The sequence below is a fragment of the Hyposmocoma kahamanoa genome, unplaced genomic scaffold (assembly GCF_003589595.1).
Source record: "Hyposmocoma kahamanoa isolate Upper Pololo Valley unplaced genomic scaffold, ASM358959v1 215, whole genome shotgun sequence".
Lineage (NCBI taxonomy): Eukaryota > Metazoa > Arthropoda > Insecta > Lepidoptera > Cosmopterigidae > Hyposmocoma > Hyposmocoma kahamanoa.
Window position 1 is genome coordinate 2,253,756 of NW_020653736.1, and position 21,515 is coordinate 2,275,270.

Here is a 21,515-nt window from a genome sequence, read left to right on the forward strand (position 1 = left end):
AGAATTTTAGCTAAAAATGACGAAATGTGCGGTAAATGAGTGTAAAAATACGTCAGACAAACATAAAATAGATACTAACATCACATTCCACAAGGAAGTAACGCGTTTCAACTTGTATTTTTATATAAATATTCACTAAAACCGAAAATTAACCTACTACTAAACCTAGCCTACATGAATTTGATTTTGGCCTCACTTGTGACAGTTCGTTTGATATGAAACTATCATTCTATGCGTTATTATTCTAAGTTTGTAACCTTAAAATATCACATTTATTCCCAACCGTTCTATGTAATTTTAAACATTTTTACATCTGACTATTCTTCCTCATCAGATCTTTAGAAGTTCATTAACCCCATTACCAAGCTGGACAAATATTTTAAAAAGTCTATAAATGCAGAACGATAGTAAAACATTGTTTTATTTATAATAGTATGCATAATAAGGGTTCATTAAGCCGAAAACAGCCTAAGTAATAGGTAAGAAATTTTAAGACCTAAATTAATTAAGGAGCGTTTATAAAAGCATTGATGCATGTGGGTGAACCGATAACTGTGTGTCAATGCGAGGCTGTTGTATCTGCCTAGCTCTGGAATATCGCAAATTTTGGAAAATCTTTATATCCCATTCGTTTACATGTTACAAATCAATCGATACTGGTATAACAAACTTGCTAGCACAATTACGCGCAAGTAAAAATTGCGCCGTCGCCGACACCTGCCACGGCCGAGCACCCGCTCTCGCCGCGCACCTGTGCTAACGAGAACAACCCCCATCCACCCCTTTTTAGGGGAGGAAAGTTACCACGGTGCTGCAATTTGGAAAAGTGAGAAAACGATATTGTAGATCTACTTAAATAATACATATTTGTTTTTATTATTTAGTAACAAACTTAGAAAAATTCTTTCGATCCGGCTGGGTTCGAACCAGATAATCCGTGCTAGATGCTCTGCCACGGAACGAAGTAACAGACCTTGTAAATATTTCTATGTGCTTCATGTACATCTTTGTTTTTTGTTCAAATTCGATCGATTTTCGACACGCCTGTCCATTGCAGTTCCAGTGCCACTCAGAGCTTTAATTCGCTTTAGATCCGAGGGACACTGCCACAGCCCCTGTCACCCGGGAATTTTACCAGCACAAAACCGGAACGCAATAATGCTCACATTACTGATTGACGGCAGAAATAGGTATGACCATTGACTTACAAATAAATGGACGACGAGTCTAATACAAAAACCACGAAAAAATGTCCCAGGTCAACCTATTTAAACGTAGTGACATGTAAAGGAACATGAAAAAGCTAAAGCGTTGAATTTAAATTGTAATGTCATCGCAGTACTGTCTAATTTTGCTTGCTTCGCTGTCAGAAGAAACAAACGAAGACTAAAGCGTGAATGACGCTCTGTATACGATTTTAACGCCTATAAGTTCGGACACTTTTTAGCGCGGACCCGACGTCCATATAATTGTAAGTCAATGGGTACGACGAACTCTTTCACAAGGAGTTTAATACACAATAATATTAAACAATAATATTAAATTAAAAAGTAACAAACAACGGTATAAACAAATCACTCCAATGAGGTCTTAAGTATAAAAATTATGATTTTATATTTGTACTTTGCAAGGTCTCAAAAAGTATATCGGGGTCAGATATTGCAGCTTTGAAACTATTGTGGAGGTGAACACAGCAAACGAGAAACAGCGGCATGCTCAATGACATTGGTTTTAGAAGCCGGTAGATGGAAGTGAATTTTAATCGGGTAACTTCGTAGTAGGAGCCACGTAGTTCCCAGGTGTGAGGTGGTAAGCCGTCATACCGCTTTGTGCGACCGTTATGCCGCCCGCCGCCGAGCACGGGGTCAAGTGTTTACGTATAACACATTGCTGTTATTGAAAAAATACCTATAAAGCTAATTTACTTGAGGAAAAAATCTAGAACGCGTCTTGCTTCCGAGCGAATTTTCTTTGTGGAAGGAATTTCTACGTCTCCTTCTCGATTTTTATTTTAGTAAACAATTTGAGGTCTTTTTTATAATATCAAGTGACGTAACAAGTAAGCTACACGCCTGTCCATAACAGTTGCAGTGCCACTCAGAGCTTTAAATCGCGCCCGTCACCCTGAGACGTAAGTTGACAAGTGCCATGTAGCTGTTTAAGAAGCTTTATTATACATTATGCCTTTTGACAAACAAAAGTGGAATTTTAAATGTTTAAATTAAGTTAAACGTAACGTGATTAGTTATAATTCGGAACTCGAAAAGTTTTTCACGCCATTTCTATCATAAAATATCTGTTTTTTGTCTAATACGCTATTACAAAAAATTAAGAGCCAGTAAGATTACACTAAACTTTCAATGGCGACTTGGCCAAATCACCAGTTTACCATTGGTTCTGCCTCGTCGTCGCTGACCGTTTTCCGGTAACTACCAAGTGGTTGGTGAGCCTATTTCCGTGATTGTGACGGACGAGGCAGACGAAGAAGGAGATGGTGGGATAACTTGGAGTTTTCTTCAATAGGCTACGAAAAAGTAATTGGTTCTGGTTTGGGTGTACCAGTTGTGAACTCCGTTACTCTGGTAATCATAGTATACTGAATTCTTTTTTATGACATCAAGTGATGGGACCAATAAGTCGTGGACGTTGCAGAGCCGGTCAGATCGCAAAAATCTAAGAGGCACTGCCACGGCGCCCCTCACCCTTAGAAATAAGTTAACAAGTCCCATGTGCCTGTAATGTCATCAGCACCCTTACCATTACAGCTAGGCTGCAGACATAGGTAAGGCGACAGTACTTTCCTTGACGAGCTCTGTTACAAGAAGCTCTACTGCTGTTATATTACCACGTTATAATGTTGGAATGTGTCTGACATAATCGTACGTTTTGGTCAAAGTCAAATAATCTTTTCATCATACTTGCTCGTAAATGGTATGATTGCAAGGTGGCTAGCTGACTATAATACCCCAAATAAAACCCACCGGACTTTTTTCTTTCCATTACAGCCGTGGTCGGTAAGCAGTTTTTTAAAATTTGTTGCACGACTTCCTTACGTTGGTCAGTTCTAGTTCAAGCAAGGTGGTTACTTTAAAAGAATCGCTTAAAGTGTTATCTAAACATAAATTTAATTGCAATTCGGCCGCATACTACTTAAATACTTATTAATAAGAATTTCTAATAATTGATTTTAATTATTTTCTGTATAAAAATTTAGTTATTTTTTTTTATACAAAACATCATGGCTGTATGCGTGTTTACGTTTACAACGTTTTAAGTTCGAGTTGTATATTGTCTATGGAAGAATTAAAAAAACAAAAACTTACCATTTGTAAAATCCATAATTGTTGTGTTGTAAACAACACAAATGGGATTAAAAATATTGAATGTATCACGGACAGTAAAAAAATACAAAACTAGAGTTATTACAGCTAATAGACCCTCGTTACTAATTTCTTATTTAACTGTCCTTAATACTCAATGCATTATTATTTCATTGGTAAGCAAATTATACTTTAAGTAGTCATATTGATTAAACTCTACTGCTTATCCGTAAGGCAGATTCCAGAATAAACTAGAAACTTTTTTAGTTTAACTAGTAACCGTTTTCAATAGAAAAATGTTTTTATCACTTTCAAGGCTATTGTATTAGTTATTTCTGTAACTGTGACTTGACGGACACCTGGCGAATGTTGTGGTAGATACAGTATGCCGAGTCTTTCAATGACGTAACACTTCACATCTGGATTACGTCGCTGACGCGTCTGGACAACGTCGACTGAACGTTAGAACGTCGGAAATATCGCGGGTAAGAATTTACGTTGTGTTATGGAAAAAAAAAGTTTTGCAATAACCTGGTCATAGAGTAAGTGTTTGGAATGACGGAATAAAATATAAATTAGTTATAAAATTACTCGCACACCATTTAGCGAAACAAAAAAGAGTGAGAATTTACGGTTACGTACAACGCTGAACTTTGACAATTGATTTGTTGCACTGACATGATCTAGTTATAGTTTTATTTTGCTGTGGTAAGATGTGCTAGTTACCAATCCCTAAACATTAAACGTCAATAACATTAAGAATTAACATATTTAAATTATTCAGAATACTATCTTTCACATTTTCATTTACAATTGAACAACATTACTTTTAAACTTGTAACATTTTAAATTCTAACCACTCCGAAAACACCCTCGTGTTAAAGGTTACCGCGTCGCGATCATGAGGTAACATCCTGTAAGGACAGAGTCGCTATTCCGCCCTTACAGAGAACATAAAAATAAGAATTAGATTAAGATTTACTAGCTGTAATAGAGCTCCTTGTGTAAGACTTTGTCCAGGATTGGACTGCCACTTTACCAATTTCTGCCGCCAAGCAGTAATGTCAACATTACTGTGTTCCGGTTTAGAAGGCTTAAAGCGATAAGACCGCCCATTGTACCACCGCTTATTTATTATTTAATTGTATTGTATTTGTTTCCTTTTTTGGTGTACAATAAAGAATTTTTGTATTGTATTGTAAGGGTAAGGTTGCCTTTCTACCAGAGATGTGCAACGTAGTTCGGCGGTGTGCGAGAAAAAAATCCACCAATAGGATTACTTCATTTTCCTAGTCCCGCTTAGTCTAGCTCCGGTGGAAAAGAGTTAAGCTAAGTATTTGTTACATACAAAATAGCGATAGATGTGTACGAGGAATGTATGCAAAACGGTGTAGGAAACTAGAGCTACTGAAAGTGTGACACTAACTGACAATTATACGTCGCCACCGCTCATCCCACCACACCGTACCCAGCACGCGCATAGCTGAAAAGAGTCCGTAACACATCCTCTCACCGCCTAGGTACCTTGCACAGCTTTGGTGGAAAACATCACACCGTTTCGCAGTGCCTGGGACATGGGACTTGTCAACTTATGTCTCAGGGTGACAGGTGCAGTATCCCTCAGGTCTTTGCGATTTAAAGTTCCGAGTAGCATTGCAACTGTTATTGACAGGTGTGTCGCTAACCTTACCTTAAATTGGCATCTATCAACATTGACAAATTTAAACAAAATGCATTTTTTTCGATTTTATGGCAAAGCAGCTGGCTGAAAATTTAACGACTGTAACAGCTAAACATTGAATAAATCAATTTTTAATAAAGAAATAACTGTTTCAAATAAACTTACAAAATAGTAGCCTAATTTGTTGGTTTGTCGTGTGTTAGAATCCGAGATTGCACCTCTGATTTTTTTCGGAATTTCTGTGTCAAATTTAGCCCGAAACTTACCATGAGCTTTTCGATGAAGGAAAACGAAACTAAAGCAAAATCCACTTCAAACCACTGTTGTAGGAAGTTAAAACAAATGAATGAAAAAAATTACAATCCACAAATTTATTACTTTCAAATTCGATCTTTAGATTCGATTGGGTAAAGCGGCAGATATTCAAACCATATTTGTATTGCAATAACGAGCGATTCGTTCTGTGTACCGTTTAGGTACCGTCGGTCACAGTACATTTACTCAAATGTTTTATATGCCGGTAAAAATATATATAATTTCAACAAGAAAGAAGATATCCATAATATTAACCTTAGAGCTAAGTCCAAACTCATGGTACCACGATTTCGTTTAACCAAGGTATACGTTTTTATAATAAGATTCCGGAGCATATATTAAGTTTATTCCTAAGTTTAAAAACTACGTTAAAAATATTTTGATCGAAAAGACATATTACAAAATTGAAGATTACGTGTTAGATAAAGATGTATGGAAAGACGACATGGCTCCAGAATCCACACAAATTTGATTCAAAGTGTATTCCATAGCGTTTAAGTTTATTTGAAAAGAGCATTCCCTAGAGTTTCTTGCTCGTTCTTCTCAGGGAGGTCAGCGTAGTGAACGAGCATAAATGTGACATTTTCAAGTGTAAAATTTATATTACTTACGGAATAAATGATTCTTTGTCTTTGGCATTGATCTAAAATAAAAAGGTAAAAGAACCGATCAGGATTTAGAAAAAACACAAGTTTGAAATCTGTAAGGTGAAAGGAATTTTTCATTGTGTTCGATCTTTGTATTAAAAAATTATAACAAAGTAAAAACAAAAAGAAGCATTGGAGCTCCTTGTGTAAGAGTTCGTCCAGGGAAGTACTGCCACCTTATCTATTTCTGCCGCCAAGCAGTAATGTGAGCCTTACTGTTCTCCAGTTTGGAAGGCTAAGGGTGTTGGTGAAATTACATGCCCATGCGATTTGTCAACTTACTCGTATGTATCAGGCTGACGGGCGCAGTAGCAGTGCTCCTAAAGCCTTTGAGATCTAAAGCTCTTATTGGCACTGCAATTGTTCTAGATAGACGTGTCGCTTGCCTCCAGGCGCACGACTTGTTTGTCCCGTCAAATTTGACCTCCAGGATCTAAAAGCATTAGTTTAGTCCGCCTACGCGCAGCGTGATTTACGTCAGGAGTACGTGAAGCGTAACAACTGTTTCTGCCTTGAAATACTATCCGTTTACGGTCTAGGTTGTTGGTATTCTAGAATTAAGATCTATATGCAACACGTTATGGCAATCATCACAACATCAACCGAAGTGGGATCTGTTACTTTTCATTCACGGCCCGGAATGCCCGGTATGCGTACGTGAAACGGAATGTAGGCCTGTCTAAAGTTGTGGGCGAATTCGTGATAGACATTATCCGTCACTTTGCCTGGTTCCATTCTTATTTTTTCAGTTTTAACCAAATCACTTAATAAAGTCGTGTCGCATCAGGAACTCAAACTTAGGACGCTGAACAGAGGCAATTGCTTCACCGCCCAGAGCTTTTAAATAAGAAAACACAGGTTTAGGTACCGTATCTAATTCACATACCATCAATTCTTCTTCCTAATCCCAGCAAAGTTGAATGAATCTGATTTTTACTTATTGTATTTGCAAGGTTTTTGTGGGTGGGTTGTTGGGAGTGTACAAAAAACAGGTTTTATTAGTAATAGAGCTCCTTGTGAATGAGCTCGTCCAGTGAAGTCCTGCCACCTTCTATTTTTGCCTCCAAGCAGTAATGCTCACATTACTGCGTTTCCGTTTTGAAGGGTAAGGGTGCTGGAGAAATTACAGGTACATGTCACTTGTCGACTTATGTCTCAGGCGATTTAAAGCTATGATTATCAAGTGCAACTGTGCCCGTAGTATGCCGCTGCGATATACCTGTTATATGTACATTTAGCTGTCAAATTCGAGTGATAAAACTGCTGTTTTTAAATTTTATCACAATAGCGAATATGGCGTGCACCGCGACGTCACATTTTTGACGCGTCTAAGCCAAAGGCCGCAAAAGGATATCGCACTGTTAAACATGGCCGTGAAGTCACAGCTGATTTTGAAACATTTAGACAGTTCTGCACGGTAATTTTATCGACTTAAAAATTGAGCTCGACAAACGAAACACACAAAAAACAATAAAAAGTAACAGGTTCTTGCATATTAATTATTGGAAAAAGCGAGGAGAACATTACCGTCGTCCGCTAACTAAAAGGCGGTTAATATAAAAAAACAATAACCCAGTTTTGAACATTGAAATTGTTTAACGCTAAATCGAACACGTTAACTAATTTTAACTGTTTTTAAGAGAGAATTTTGTGCTCTATCTTTTGCCATTTAAAATATGTGCTTGACCTTGCCGCGTTTTAGTTAGTGGACGGCAGATTATAGCTCTATACCAGAGAGTAATTTGAAATACGTAAATAATATCTTAAAAACAGTCTTCTACAAAAACCCGCCATTTCTTGTTTCCTCGTTTTACAAGGATGCAGTTAAAAGTTACAATTTTCGCGGCGATGTTTAAATGACAAAGACAAGCTGTATACGCAATTTAATATCGCTATTCTTGTTCTTCAAAATGTATAACAATCGTTCATTATCAAATAAACAAAAGAACGCATAACGCTGGTGCGGTATCTTACAGATACTGTACTCGTAATAAAAAAAATTAATAATGACAACGTAGCTTTATCGACGACAGTAAATGTGTCACGGGGAGGTTTAGCTCATATCGCATGTGATATACCGCCATGATGTTATGGACAGACTTGTCGCTTCGTCCGTTGCTAGATATCATAATAAAAGCTAAACAAAGTTGTAAAGTTGTTGTTTGACACGAGTGCTTGAAACCTGAGGAAACGAAGGCACTTAAGATTAAGAAAAAATAGAACCCTGAGCAGAGAACAAAAAAGTAACGAGAAGGGATACTCTTCGCCCCTCCCTAGCATAGATACCGCACCACGGCGAGCCGTTTTCGCGCTAAGACGGCTGTGATATTTGAATATAGTTTTCATTTATTCGTCACGAAACTTGTACGTTAATATATAACATCATTGTAGGTTACTATTTATAATGGTCGTGAATTGTGCTGTGTACGGTTGTTTATCATTAATGGGATATAGAGAGAATTTTCGGTATGTTGTCGCTCTGACCACGTAACGTAATAGTGCGATAAAATGATGGGTAACCCCATTGACTTACAAATAAATGGACGACGGGTCTAATACAAAAACCACGAAAAAAATGTCCCAAGTCAACCTATTCGAAATTTAAATTGTAATGTCATCGCAGTATCGCGCTGTCAATAGAACAAATGAAGACTAAAGCGGAGTGTCGCGCTCTGTATACGATTTTAGCGCCTTACAAGTGCGGACACTTTTTAGCGCGGACCCGACGTCCATATAATTGTAAGTCAATGGGTAACCCTGCCACTTTACGCACACATTTGCGCGACTGCAATTAGCGCCGTGCTGTATGTAGTAGTAGTAGGTAACTAACTTTCGATTATTGTATGGAGTGTCCGCGGTGTGCCCTGAGCGTAGCGAGGGTTTCAAGGACAAGACGCAAAACAACTTTGCTGCCGAGAGAAACACACAACTATTCACCTCACTATAGAGCGAGGAGAATGATAGATAAAAGTAAAACAGATGAACTATAAAATCATTACTTTTTTTAATTGAATGAAAAATGTTATCTTCGGATGTGTTCAGCATTTGCACCTTATCAATTTTTATTTTTGCTTGTACCTACTTATAATTTTGAGTGATTACGTGATTATTGAAATGATTTCAGTGAATTAAAATAATTTAATAAACGCAATTGGTTGTTATTGTCAATTTAATAAGAATAATACAACAATATTAAGAATAAAATGTACCAACGGATTTGTATTACGTAATTAAGTAATACAAATCGAGTAGTTGAAAGTGTCATTATCTTTTTTTTCATCAAAAAAAAAATGTAGGTGCACCACAGTCAAGTTCGAATTTCAAAAACGTTTTGCGCTCAAATTTGAAATGAGAAAGAAGGCCTTTCCGAGCTAGTGAGGTGAAAAAAATTATACTTGAGAAAAAAATATGTGAAAATGTATCTGTGCTATTTAATTTTTTTCATGCTGTTAATTTTTCAAACCCTCCTCCGCATAAAATAAATAACATATATATGCGCATATTATACATTATATGTTAATTTAACTTAATACCTGTTACTTTCGTAAACGCAATTTTTAAACTAAATTGCGTTAACATTATGAGTTAATTGTAAGTTTCAACAACGCTTGTTGTTATTATTTTTGTTGTTGTTGCTATTTTACAGTTCTTGTTGTCTTAAATAAGTTCCGTCTTGTTACAGATGGAGGCCAAAGTGAAAGAAGAAGTGCCAGACAAAGACTACAATCAACCAACCACCACTGAGAGGAGGAAATGTAAGTGTTTGATGATGATTAACATTCTTACACTAACGTCGCAGTACATTTATGAAATTTTTTTTTTTATGAAACGTACTGACAGACGTTCCACTAACAAAATGAACTAGCTGTTTTTGATAGTCTTAACAGAGTCTCAAATTCATTTAAACGCTAATGTATGCGCTTCTACAATGATATTCCGATTGATATTAAAAATTTGCCATTTACGAAACTATAGTTAAATAAAAACTAAAACTTCTGGATGTACTGTACTGTACTTGGATGACAAAAATCCGTGGTGGTGACCAGTTAAGCTGTTGCAGGTAGTCTCGATCTAAGATGTTTAAATTAAATATTGTAATGATAAGTTTCTTGCTCATTCTTCACAGGAGAATCTGCCTTACGAATGAGCTACAGAGTTTAATCAGATTTGAAGTGTAATTTGCTTACCTATATGAAATAAAGATTATTTTTCCTTGACTGAATAACTTTGACACTTCGGTGGCCTAATGTAATATGCAACTTTTCTAAAATAGCTCTTGTCTGGGTATTCTGAATAATACTCCCTTGCTTTAGTATATAACATAGTACAGGGAATTAATAATAATAAATTTGTATATTTCATAATATTCTTACAGACGAATTTGACATTAACATTGTTGAAATATTGTCCGTTAAACCTAAAGTAGCTTTATTTCATGCAAAGATATGTCAATTCTATCAACTTCCCCTGCCGTCGCCTTTCTAAGTGATCTTTAAGAATGTTTAAAGTGTCAGTGTAGGGAACGTTAATGAACAAGCTGTCTACATCCAGAGAAATTAATTTTGCGTTATGTGGTATCTTAAAGTCTTTGATCCTTTGTATTAAATCTAAACTATTCTTTAAACAAAAGTTCGGTTTGAAAGAAGACTTTTCCCGAATAATGTTATTCAGTTTTTTTAGCTAATTCGTAAGTTGGAGCACCTATATATGAGATATATTCATATATAGGTGCTCCAACTTATGAATTAACTAAAAAACTAAATTAACATTGTCGAGTTGTTTTCGCGATTGTTACAATAGGAAATGAAACTATTTTTTCGGGTCTAAATCGCGTATATTTGTTTTTTCAAACAAGCCAACATTTCGGGTTCTTTCCAGGCCCCATAGTCACAGGTGACCATGTCCGATTCGTGTCAGTTCCGAATCAGAGAAATGACGGTCCGAAATGTCAGAGGGATCATTTTATCTCTAGGTGTACAAGCGATATTCGTATTTTATCGGATTGGAATCGGACTTTGAGCACAAGCGACATCCGAAGTGGGCCCGAATTTTCTAGATTTGGATCGTTTCGGATTTGATGGGCCATAATAACTAAGTGATGGGGCCATTGACTTACAAATATATGGACGTCGGATCCGCGCTAAAAAGTGTCCGAACTTATAGGGCGTTAAAATCGTATACAGAGCGTCATTCACGCTTAAGTCTTCGTTTGTTCGACTGACAGCGAAGTAAGCAAAATTAGACAGTACTGCGATGACATTACAATTTAAATTCAACGTTTTAGCTTTTTTATATTCCTTTACATGTCACTACGTTTAAATAGGTTGACTTGGGACATTTTTTTCGTGGTTTTTCTATTAGACCCGTCGTCCATTTATTTGTAAGTCAATGGATGGGACGAACAAGTCGTGCGCCTGATTGTAAGCGACACGCCTGTTTATAACAGTTGCAGTACCAATCAGAGTTTTAAATCACAAAGATCTGAGGAGCACTACCACTCCGCCCGTCACCGTGAGACATAAGTTGACAAGTCCCATGTGCCAGCAATTTCGCCAGCACCCTTACGTATCAAAACGGTAACACAGTAATGCTGACATTACTGCTTGGCAGTAAAAATAGGTAAGGCATTACTAGTAAAACTTAGAGTATAAAACTTTATAAGTTCTTGGTTTCGTCGTAGGTTAGCCTGAGAAGGTATTCCGCTTTTGTTTAATGTATGTATATCGATTTCTTTATACATTTTATGGTATAGACGTAGAACTAAGAAGCAATACATATTTTGAGACCATATAAATTGGTGTAGTAGTAACGGGACCATACGTCCCGCTTTGAGCGGGACAGTCCCACTTTTAAGCTTCGTGCCTTCGTGCTTTGACATAACGTGACATATAAATTTAAAAATCATGCCAATGGTTACATTCATATTTAAGAACTAAACCTGACATTAAAACAAATTTGTTTATCCGAAAAATATATAAAGTCAGACTACACATGATTATTCTTTTTTAAAATTTTCGATGGTTAAAATTTTTTAGTTCCTTTTTGTTTATTTTTTAATCATTAAAAAGTTTTTTATTTTTATAACAATAATAAATTTACAGGCGTCCCGCTTTCTAGGAAAAAAATAATGGTCACATTATACGACTAAGTTAGTAAGTAACGCATACACTCGACATAGCCCCGCATTAGGGAACACGCACAACCACAAATTACACCCAAACTCACGAGAGAAATAAATGTAGGCCATACAAATATTTCTCCTGGCCGGGAATCGAACCTGGGACCTCTGCGTGGCAGTCCGGAATGGTAACCGTTCGGCCACAGAGGCAGTTAGTTGGAGGTCGTTAACTATGTAGGTAATAGACAACCATATCATATTAAATCTTATTATCTTTAAGGGAGTAAATGGAAACCCAAAAGATAAATACACAACAACAGACAAGAGGAAACAAAAACAATAATTAAAAAACAAATGAAACAACGAAGTACTGATGATTTAAAGTTCAATTTCGTACGCAAAACTCGGTGTTACTTCCAGGCAACTACGTAGGTAGATAATTACGAGTGCGATGTATTAAGTGCCCACATAACTCTGATAAAACAAAGTATCCAACAAATACGTACAAACCCAAAAACATACATGATATCACCCTTTGTGAGAAATACACAGTAGACAAAAAAGTGCAGGAATGTACTCAGAACAAATTAATATGTACCACATTCGATAATAAAGTGGCATCATTCCAAAACTAGCGATGCAGTCGCTAATAGTCTACGTTTAAGGTCGACGAACGCGCGGATTGAAGCAGCAAAGCAAATGCGCGACTGCATCGATACCAACGCACGTTTGTATCGATGCAATTATATGTTTGTATCGACGCAATCGCCTATAAATCGCAAGGGTAGCGATGCAATCTCGCGTTTCACGAACGCACGTTTGCATCGCTGTTAAAATTCAAAGGAATAAACGACAAACGACAGTCTAAGTAATGACGATTTATTATTGTTGTATTTACCCAACGCGGTATACTTAGTTCGACCCTGTCATGTTTGTGGGAGAGTAACAAGTGCGGGCCGATCATAATCTGGCAGAGGCGGCCCCAGGCACGGACCTCCGTGCCGCAGATATATAAAGTATATGTTCGATATTTGAGCTCAAGTTCATTTTTTGAATTACATTAGTCACGATTCCGCACTCCTGTACCATATAGTCAACCTTAAGTTGAGTGTACCAAAGTTAAAACTAAAGATCAAGGTGCGTTGTAAATTTTGAGACCTCGCGCTTGATATGAAAGATTCCCTGGACGAACTCTTCCACAAGGTGCTCTACTGTTACTTATGAAACTCTTCTTTAAACCTGAAAGTTGACATTTTGCAGATGTGGCCTTATTACGCTATGGGTGTAATGTATTTATTATATATTACGGTGCATAAGTGTACCAAACCATTCGATTCTTGGCGTCCATCATTTTACAATGTCTCAAGAAAATAATCTTTATTTCAAAGATAAGCAAATTATACTTGAAATCGTTATTTTGATTAAACTCTACCGCTCATCAAGGCAGATTTCTTTGAGAAGAATGAGCAAGAAACTCTAGTAGTCGCTCTTTCTAAATAAACATTTATATCGGTTTCAAACACCATAGATCGGAGTACCTCCAGGAGCTAAACAAATCATTACCACGGATTTTTGTCTAACTACGCAGAAGCTTTAGTATAAAGTTTTTGTTTAACTGTAATTTTGAATATCAACCACAATTTTATTATAGCGTTTAAACATTACCCCTTAAATGTATTTGAGTATTTACAGCTCACAGTCAACAACGCAAACAAATCTCCGGTGATCATGCCTAAAACTCATTGACCAGTCCCCACAATTTAGAAGTTGACCCACTAGTTCAGTACATTCTGACTCCTGCTATCAAACAATAAACATTCGTACTCCATTTTAATGGCAATGATTAGCTGTGATTTACATAGATAATGCTAGCACAGTCCAACCCTTTGCCTTGTCGCTTGAATAAATAATGTAGAAGGAGGTTTCGTGCTTGCACTGTTATTATAGACATACCTGCTTTAGTCTACGGCTTTGCTTAGAATTTGATATTTATTTATCATGCCAAGTGACGGGATCAAGTCGGTCTGGTGGCAAATCGACACGACTCACCATAGCAATCTGCAGTGCCAATCAGAGCGTTGCTGATGCTGACATTACTGCTTGCCGGCAGAAATAGGAATGGTGGCAGTACTTCCCAGGACGTTTAATTTAAAAAGGAACTCCACTAGCCTATTAAACGAATATTGAAAGTATAGCTGCCGTTTGTTAATCATCTTTATTATTATCATCGTCAACTCAAGTTACCACATTTTATGCTTGAGCCGGAGAAAAACCATTTTTTTTGACGGGGGGAAATCTTTATGGATACCCCTGAGCCCAGGGAGACTCAGGGGTTATGTGGGGACTCTCCCTTCAGACTGGAGGGCCTACCCCACTAAAACCCCCCCGGGTTTCTCTCTCGCCGGTTGAGTCGGCGCCGTGGGATCGGTGAACATTCACCACGACGCCCGCCGCCCGGCCGCCCTAGCTTGCGCCAGGGCTCCCGCGCCAACGGAGGGGCGAGTCGGTTGTCCTCCGACCCGCCCCCCAGACGAGTGAGGCCGTGCAATGCAGGCTCCGGAGTCCCTGTCCAGAGCCCGCTGGTCTCACTAGGGGATCAGGCGAGCAGCGAACTGCCTTCGCCTTCTCCCCGTACGTCTGCGCCGGAGCGGGTGCGCGTCCGGCGCGTCCTCGCGCACCCGCTCCGCGGCCTCCTTTTGCGACATAACCTCTGCGCAAAAGGAGAGCCGGAGAAAAACCATCCTTAAGTCCACCCAAGAAGACATTACGCATGTCGCTTCCGCTCGGAGCGCCTCAACACTTTTTCAAGTTTTTCTGTCCGGAGCGATTGCGTTATGATTTCTTCTGCAACTTCAAGCTATTCACTGTCGCACCAACGGAATGGTGGCGCGATTTAGTTGCGGGTACCCCAAAGCAGCCAACCATGCGGGACATGCAAACGATGCTTTAGTCGATTTGTGGACCGTCTATAAATAAATAAGTATGGTCGATTGGAACAATTAAGAGTAGGTAAGCTGGGAACACAATACCTTTTGAAATCAACCGCGTGGCCGTTCTGCCAATGCGTTGTGCAGTCTCGGCTCCTTGCTTCGCCCAGGGAGCGATTCTTGTTGTACCAAAACGTACGTTCGCTATAATTTTCAGTGCGCGTGCGGCTATAGCATTTGTCGGCAAGATGTTAACCTCTTGCGCATCAAGCTGTATAGCTTTCGGTCGAATATCGCTTCCAGGGTTCCGGAACAAGATCCGTCAATGCCAAATGTTAACGGTTGAAAGAACACGTGGTTTATGAATGTGAATCAGAATTGTGAATCTCTATTTTTGAATTGTCAATCGGATCAGGTGCACAAGTGTCATGCCTGCCTCCGTGGCCTAACGGTCACTATGTTGATCTGCCACACAGAGGTCCCGGGTTCGATTCCCGGACCGGGAGAAATATTTGTGTCACCTACTTTTATTTCTCTCGTGAGTTTGGGTGTAATTTATGGTTGTCTAAGTATGTGTTCAAGGCATCCGCGACACAGGGTATCCTTAGCGAATACGAGTCTATCCAAATTTCGGACCGTCATGTCTTGGATTCGAAACGTATAAAAAATCAGATACAGTACGCAAAACCTTAGTGCGGGAAATGAGTGGGTGCGATATTGTTGTATTATATCATATACGTATCGTATACGGATTGGACGCAATGCAGAAACACCCTTCAGCTACAGTCCGCACCGCAGGCACAAAGCAGTTTCAATTTTACACGTTTCCCAATAGCTGTGGATCTTGTTTGACGTGGAAATTCATTACGATGTTTTGCTTTACCATTAACATTCACAAGTGTACGAAAAATGGGACAAATCTTAAATGTTAGCCGTCACTGGGGTTTACCCATTATCCACTAGGCTACCAGAAATTCATACAGCTTTGAAGTAGCTTTATATTAATGTCATAATCGAAATTACCCAGTAAAAACACAAACCAACAGACAAAACCCACTTACATATACGTATCGAAACTAGCCACATGCTTTTTCCCATAGTGTTATATTCAAGCTGTTTGTGCGCGCTGCCCGCTCATAGACCTCCCTAAGCATTACTTGGAACAATACTATCATTTTCCGAACTAGGTTAATTAATATTTACGGTCTCAAGTGGCGACCGCGTACCGGAAAACACATCCAGAGCAGAGCACCCACAAGGTGAACAGCGGTGAAGGTTGCGGCAAACTGTTGGATGCAAGCAGCATAAAACCGTGTAGTTTTTTGGGAGATATCTATGTTCAGCAGTAGACGTCTTTCGGAAGGAATGATTTTTTTATAATATCAAGTGACGGGGACGAGTAAGCTTCAAATCGCAAAGATCGAGGGCCACTGCCACTGCGCCTGTCACCCTGAGATATAAGTTGACAAGTTCCATGTGCCTGTAATTGTGTGGCAGCACTTCCCTAGACGAACTCTTTCACGCGATTTTACTAAACATGCTTCGTGATATGTAACTGTGAGTGACACAAGGTGAGGCATTTCAAAGCATGACTTTGGGAGGTGAAATGTGGGTGGGTCGGCCCTAGCGTCCTGCATTCCGGCCAACGTTCCGTTAATACATATTTTTTTAATTTATTATTCCGATAAACAGTATTTTATGCAATTGTTGCATAATGAGGGTCCTTAATGACGAATGTCGCGCTTAGGCCTAAGCAAATAAATACTAGTAATAGACTGTTAAAGGGCGCGGCCCGCGTTAGCTTATTAGCACATGTGCACAGCGCGTTAGTTGTCGTTCAAATGTACAAGAAGATTTTTTTGTGAAAAAAATAGAAATATGCCATTATATTATTATTTTTATTACTACTCTAACTGACCACTATACCTTATTACTAAGCCTAGAAAAAAACTTAATTAGAACACAATCTTTTAATTCTTATACAGAACTAAATAAGGAGGGCGTGACTCGTGACCTTGCAAACTTAGATATGTCTCCAATATACAATTCAAGTGATGCTAACGCAGCGATGGAGTATTTGATCTGTTCGCTCACTAAAATAATAGAAAATAATACAACAAACAAAACATTCACGCGCCGCTATAAAATACTTAAACCTTGGATTACTCCAGGTTTGCTGCGCTGTATTAAAAATAGAGATAAATTACACAAAAAATTTGTTCAGTTTCCGGATAATGCAATATTTAAAATTACTTATTATAGATATAGAAATTTTTGTAACAATTTATTAAAGAAATTGAAACGTCAATACGAAAAGTTGCAAATAATTAATGCAGGTCATGATAAAAAAGATTATGGAAAGTCATCAAAAATATCACGAACATGACTAACTCGAAATCGTCCGCTCAACAATTAATTGTAAATGCAGACAATCCAGTGCAAACTGTTAACGCAGCAAATGAATTTTTCACTAGTGTAGGAAAACTTTTAGCTGAAAAAGCGGAAATAAATCTTCCGCTTTCAACTACAACCATGACCTCGTCACGCGCCTCACAACTGCACTCGTTTGTCTTAAACAACACTGACGAACTCGAAATTGAAAATATTATTATGACTTTAAGAAATGACTGTGCGACAGGAATTGACAAAATACCTTGTTCTTTAATTAAACAAAATAGATTACATTTGATTTCACCCCTGACTTACATATTTAATCTCTGTCTATCCTCAGGAACGTTTCCCAAAGTACTAAAAACAGCCCTTGTAAAACCTATTTATAAAAGCGGTGATAAGAGCAATATTAACAATTACCGACCAATTGCCATATTACCATCTCTCTCTAAAATACTAGAAAAAATAATTTACAAAAGGCTTGTTAACTATTTAGAAACGAAGAAACTTCTCTCGACGTCCCAATTTGGGTTCAGACAAGGACTATCGACAAACGACGCAGTCGATGAGCTAACGGAATACACCGTAAGAAATTTGGACTTGAGGAATAAATGTTTGGCAATATTCCTTGACCTTGCAAAAGCTTTTGACACTGTAAACATACAAATACTTTTAAACAAGTTAGAAGCACTTGAAATTAGAGGAATACAGCTCAAACTTTTACAGGACTATCTTTCTGACGGAAAACAGCGCGTGACTATTGACAAAATAACGAGTGCTGAACTACCGGTTGAATATGGTGTTCCCCAAGGAAGCATCATAGGGACTATCTTATTCCTTGTCTATATTAATAATAACTGCCTCCGTGGCCGAACGGTTACCATGCCGGACTGCCACGCAGAGGTCCCAGGTTCGATTCCCGGGCCGGGAGAAATGTTTGTATGGCCTACAATTATTTCTCTCGTGAGTTTGGGTGTAATTTGTGGTTGTCTATATGTGTGTCCATGGCACCCGCGACACAGGGTTTACCTAGTGCGGGGCTATGTTGAGTGTGCGCGTTATTTATTTATTTATTATTATTAATCAACTATGCGCTCTCCCCCTCTCTGGTGGCAAGATCATATCTTACGCTGATGACACAGTTCTATTATTCAGTGCCCCAAGTTGGAATGAAATCTTTACACAAGCTCAATTTGGTTTTAACTCGGTAACCGACTGGCTTACAGCAAATGCCCTGACACTTAATACTACCAAAACTAAATACATCACTTTCTCCTACAATATTTCCTCACAACCTGTTGAGAATGCTTACTCAATAGTAGTTCACAATTGTGTTGGCCCTCGATCTCTTGGATGCCTCTGTACTTGCTCAAAACTGGACAGCACAAGCAATATTAAATATTTAGGTGTCATAATTGACCAACATCTCAATTTCAAACAGCATATAGTGGCGCTAACTTCTAGAGTTCGAAAATTGATTTATGTTTTTAAAAATTTAAGATACTCGGCCAGCAGCGCCCTTCTCAAATCAGTTTATTTAGCCCTTTGTCAATCACTGTTACTTTACTGCGTTACATCCTGGGGCGGTGCACATAAGACCGCTCTGATACACCTGGAAAGAGCGCAGAGAGCTGTTCTTAAAGTGATCAACTTTCTTCCTTTCGATTACCCAACCCACAAATTACTAAACGAGTGCGATGTTCTATCTGTTCGGCAACTGTTTATCCTGCAAATAATTTTGAAAAAGCACTCAATTACTCCATATGATTATATGACTGTAAGTTGTAACTAAGCAAAGACGACACGATCCCTTTTCATCTCGTACACAACTCCGCACAGCACACTCACATAGATTCTTCTGCTTCCTTGGCACATTCCTTTATTTTAAAATAAATTCTACTTTGCATTATTTTCATATGAATAAAACTGAATGTAAAAAGACCGTCAAATTTTGGCTTAAGAGTAAAACCTACAATGATACCGAGGACTTGTTGGAAGTTATTTCATAATTTATATTTATATAATATGTAATGTTTAATTACTTATCTTTTATAAATTGTAACGACTTATAACTACTTATCTTTTATTTGTTAAATTTATAAAATCTTTATTTTTTTTTAAGCTTTGTTATGAAAAATGCACTATTATCCCTAAAATACAGGTACACATGTACTTAGTTTAGGCATCGCAATTACACTGTTAGGCACTAAGATTAAAATGTTTAATTTTACCATGATTATCGGAAAGTGGGCAAACCCGCATTTATCCCCTAGTTCGCCACTGTACGGGACTTGACACGGGAGATAATAAAAATCATCAAAACCATTAAAATAATTGCGCCGTATGATAAAATTTGGGCGCTATTTATAAAAATGAATCTTCATGCGTGAACAGCCACCCTTAGAGGTGGATGATTTTCTTCAAAATTAAATTCGGAGGTACCCTCTTTCCAACTAAAAAAGAATCATGAAAATCGATTCACAAATACCGGGGTAATCGCATAATATATATATATATAAAAAACAAAAAAACAGTCGAATTGAGAACCTCCTCCTTTTTTAAAGTCGGTGAAAAATTCGACGTTCTTTTTTTGAAGCTCATAGTTTTATGTACAGAACTATAATCAAATTTTTCGTTCAGTAGCGAATACCATAGACAATAGAATTTAGGTTTAGAACTAAATAGAGCGCCTTTCTGATATGGTTTATGGAATTATAATTGACAAATTTATGTACAAATGGCTCTACGGCAAAAAAGTCGTTAAAAACCAACAACAAGTATCTGCAACAAGCTCACAGAAAAATTCATTAGGTCCGGTGGTTCGTTTTGTTGCTTAGCGTGCAGCACGCTTTGCTAGGAGACGCCGAATTTTTCTTCACTGCCACTGCGCCCGTCACCCTGAGACATAAGTTGAAAAGTCCCATGTCACTAATTTCAACAGAACCCTTAGCCTTCAACACCGGAACACAGTAATGCTGACATTACTGCTTGGCGGCAGAAATAGGTAAGGTAGCAGTGCCTCTCTGGACGAACTCTTTCACAAGGTGGTACTGCTACTAAAAACTAAAAACTAAGTCCTCTCGTCAGACGTTTGTTTTTTTTTATTTAACATCTTTTATTTGTAAGCCGTGGTAACTGAATTGTTTTATCTACCGTGATGAAATGCACATCGAAAAATGTTCACAACCCTCGGAAAAACGAGCGAAGTCCTCAACCAAGACTGTGTCATTATAAATTTGCATTTTCTTTCTCCGTATTGTATTTACGTTAAATAAACTATTACTGTTTGATTTTTTTTAGTAAAGCCCTCTATCGAGCATATAACCAGAAATAGAGACGAAATAAGGGCCATGCATTCCTGGTAACTTATCAGTTATACATCACTTATAAATATCAACTCTCGTTTGCACTGAAATATAAGCAGCGCCAACAACTGACCTATATGTACGTCTCCGTATATTCCAAATATATTCTGTATTTATTGTAACAAAGATAATATCTCCAACAATGGCGCGGCATTGTTGGAGATATCGTTCCATTTTGTGGTGTGGGGAAAACAGCAAAACATCTAATTACAAAACCAACGGAATCAAATTTCATCGGTAATTAAATATTAAATATGTAATTTTGCAATTTTCGTCCATTATAGCAAAACTCTAGTTAACTGGTCGATTTGAAGTAGTAAGATTCGAAGAAGATTTTATTTGACCTGAAGATTAAATAAATGCCTAATTATGAGCCTCGTTCTCTTTAAAATGCTCTGTAGAAAATACTAGTTTATGTGACTGCTACATAATGATAGGCATTAAAATACGAGCGTGGGTTTATAAACGAACCAACAGGCGAGTTTCATAAAAACATCTCACGAGTATATTAATGCCTAATTATGTAAAGTTACATACACTGCTTTATCTACACACATGTTATAAGCTCTCTGTGATGTCTTCAGGAACCGCATGTTACGACTGGCGAAATGGCGGCAAATAAAAACTTTTCTCACGCATGTCACACAACCGTAGTTTTTATCTTTAATTCATAGACAAACTAGAATCGGCCCCAACTATCATATCGTTCGATATCAAAATTGTTTGCTATTGACATTTCATTTCGAATAAA

The 21,515-nt window shown here is 37.9% G+C and overlaps 1 protein-coding gene across 1 annotated transcript in view; it reads left to right on the top strand.

The window, feature by feature from the left end:
* LOC113227737 (protein CBFA2T3) overlaps positions 1-21,515 on the top strand; it is a 156,223-nt gene that overhangs the window by 74,932 nt on the left and 59,776 nt on the right. Inside the window, exon 2 of the mRNA XM_026460722.1 lies at positions 9,646-9,718. Coding sequence (XP_026316507.1) covers positions 9,646-9,718 — 73 coding nt within the window. The remainder of the gene's footprint in view (positions 1-9,645; positions 9,719-21,515) is intronic.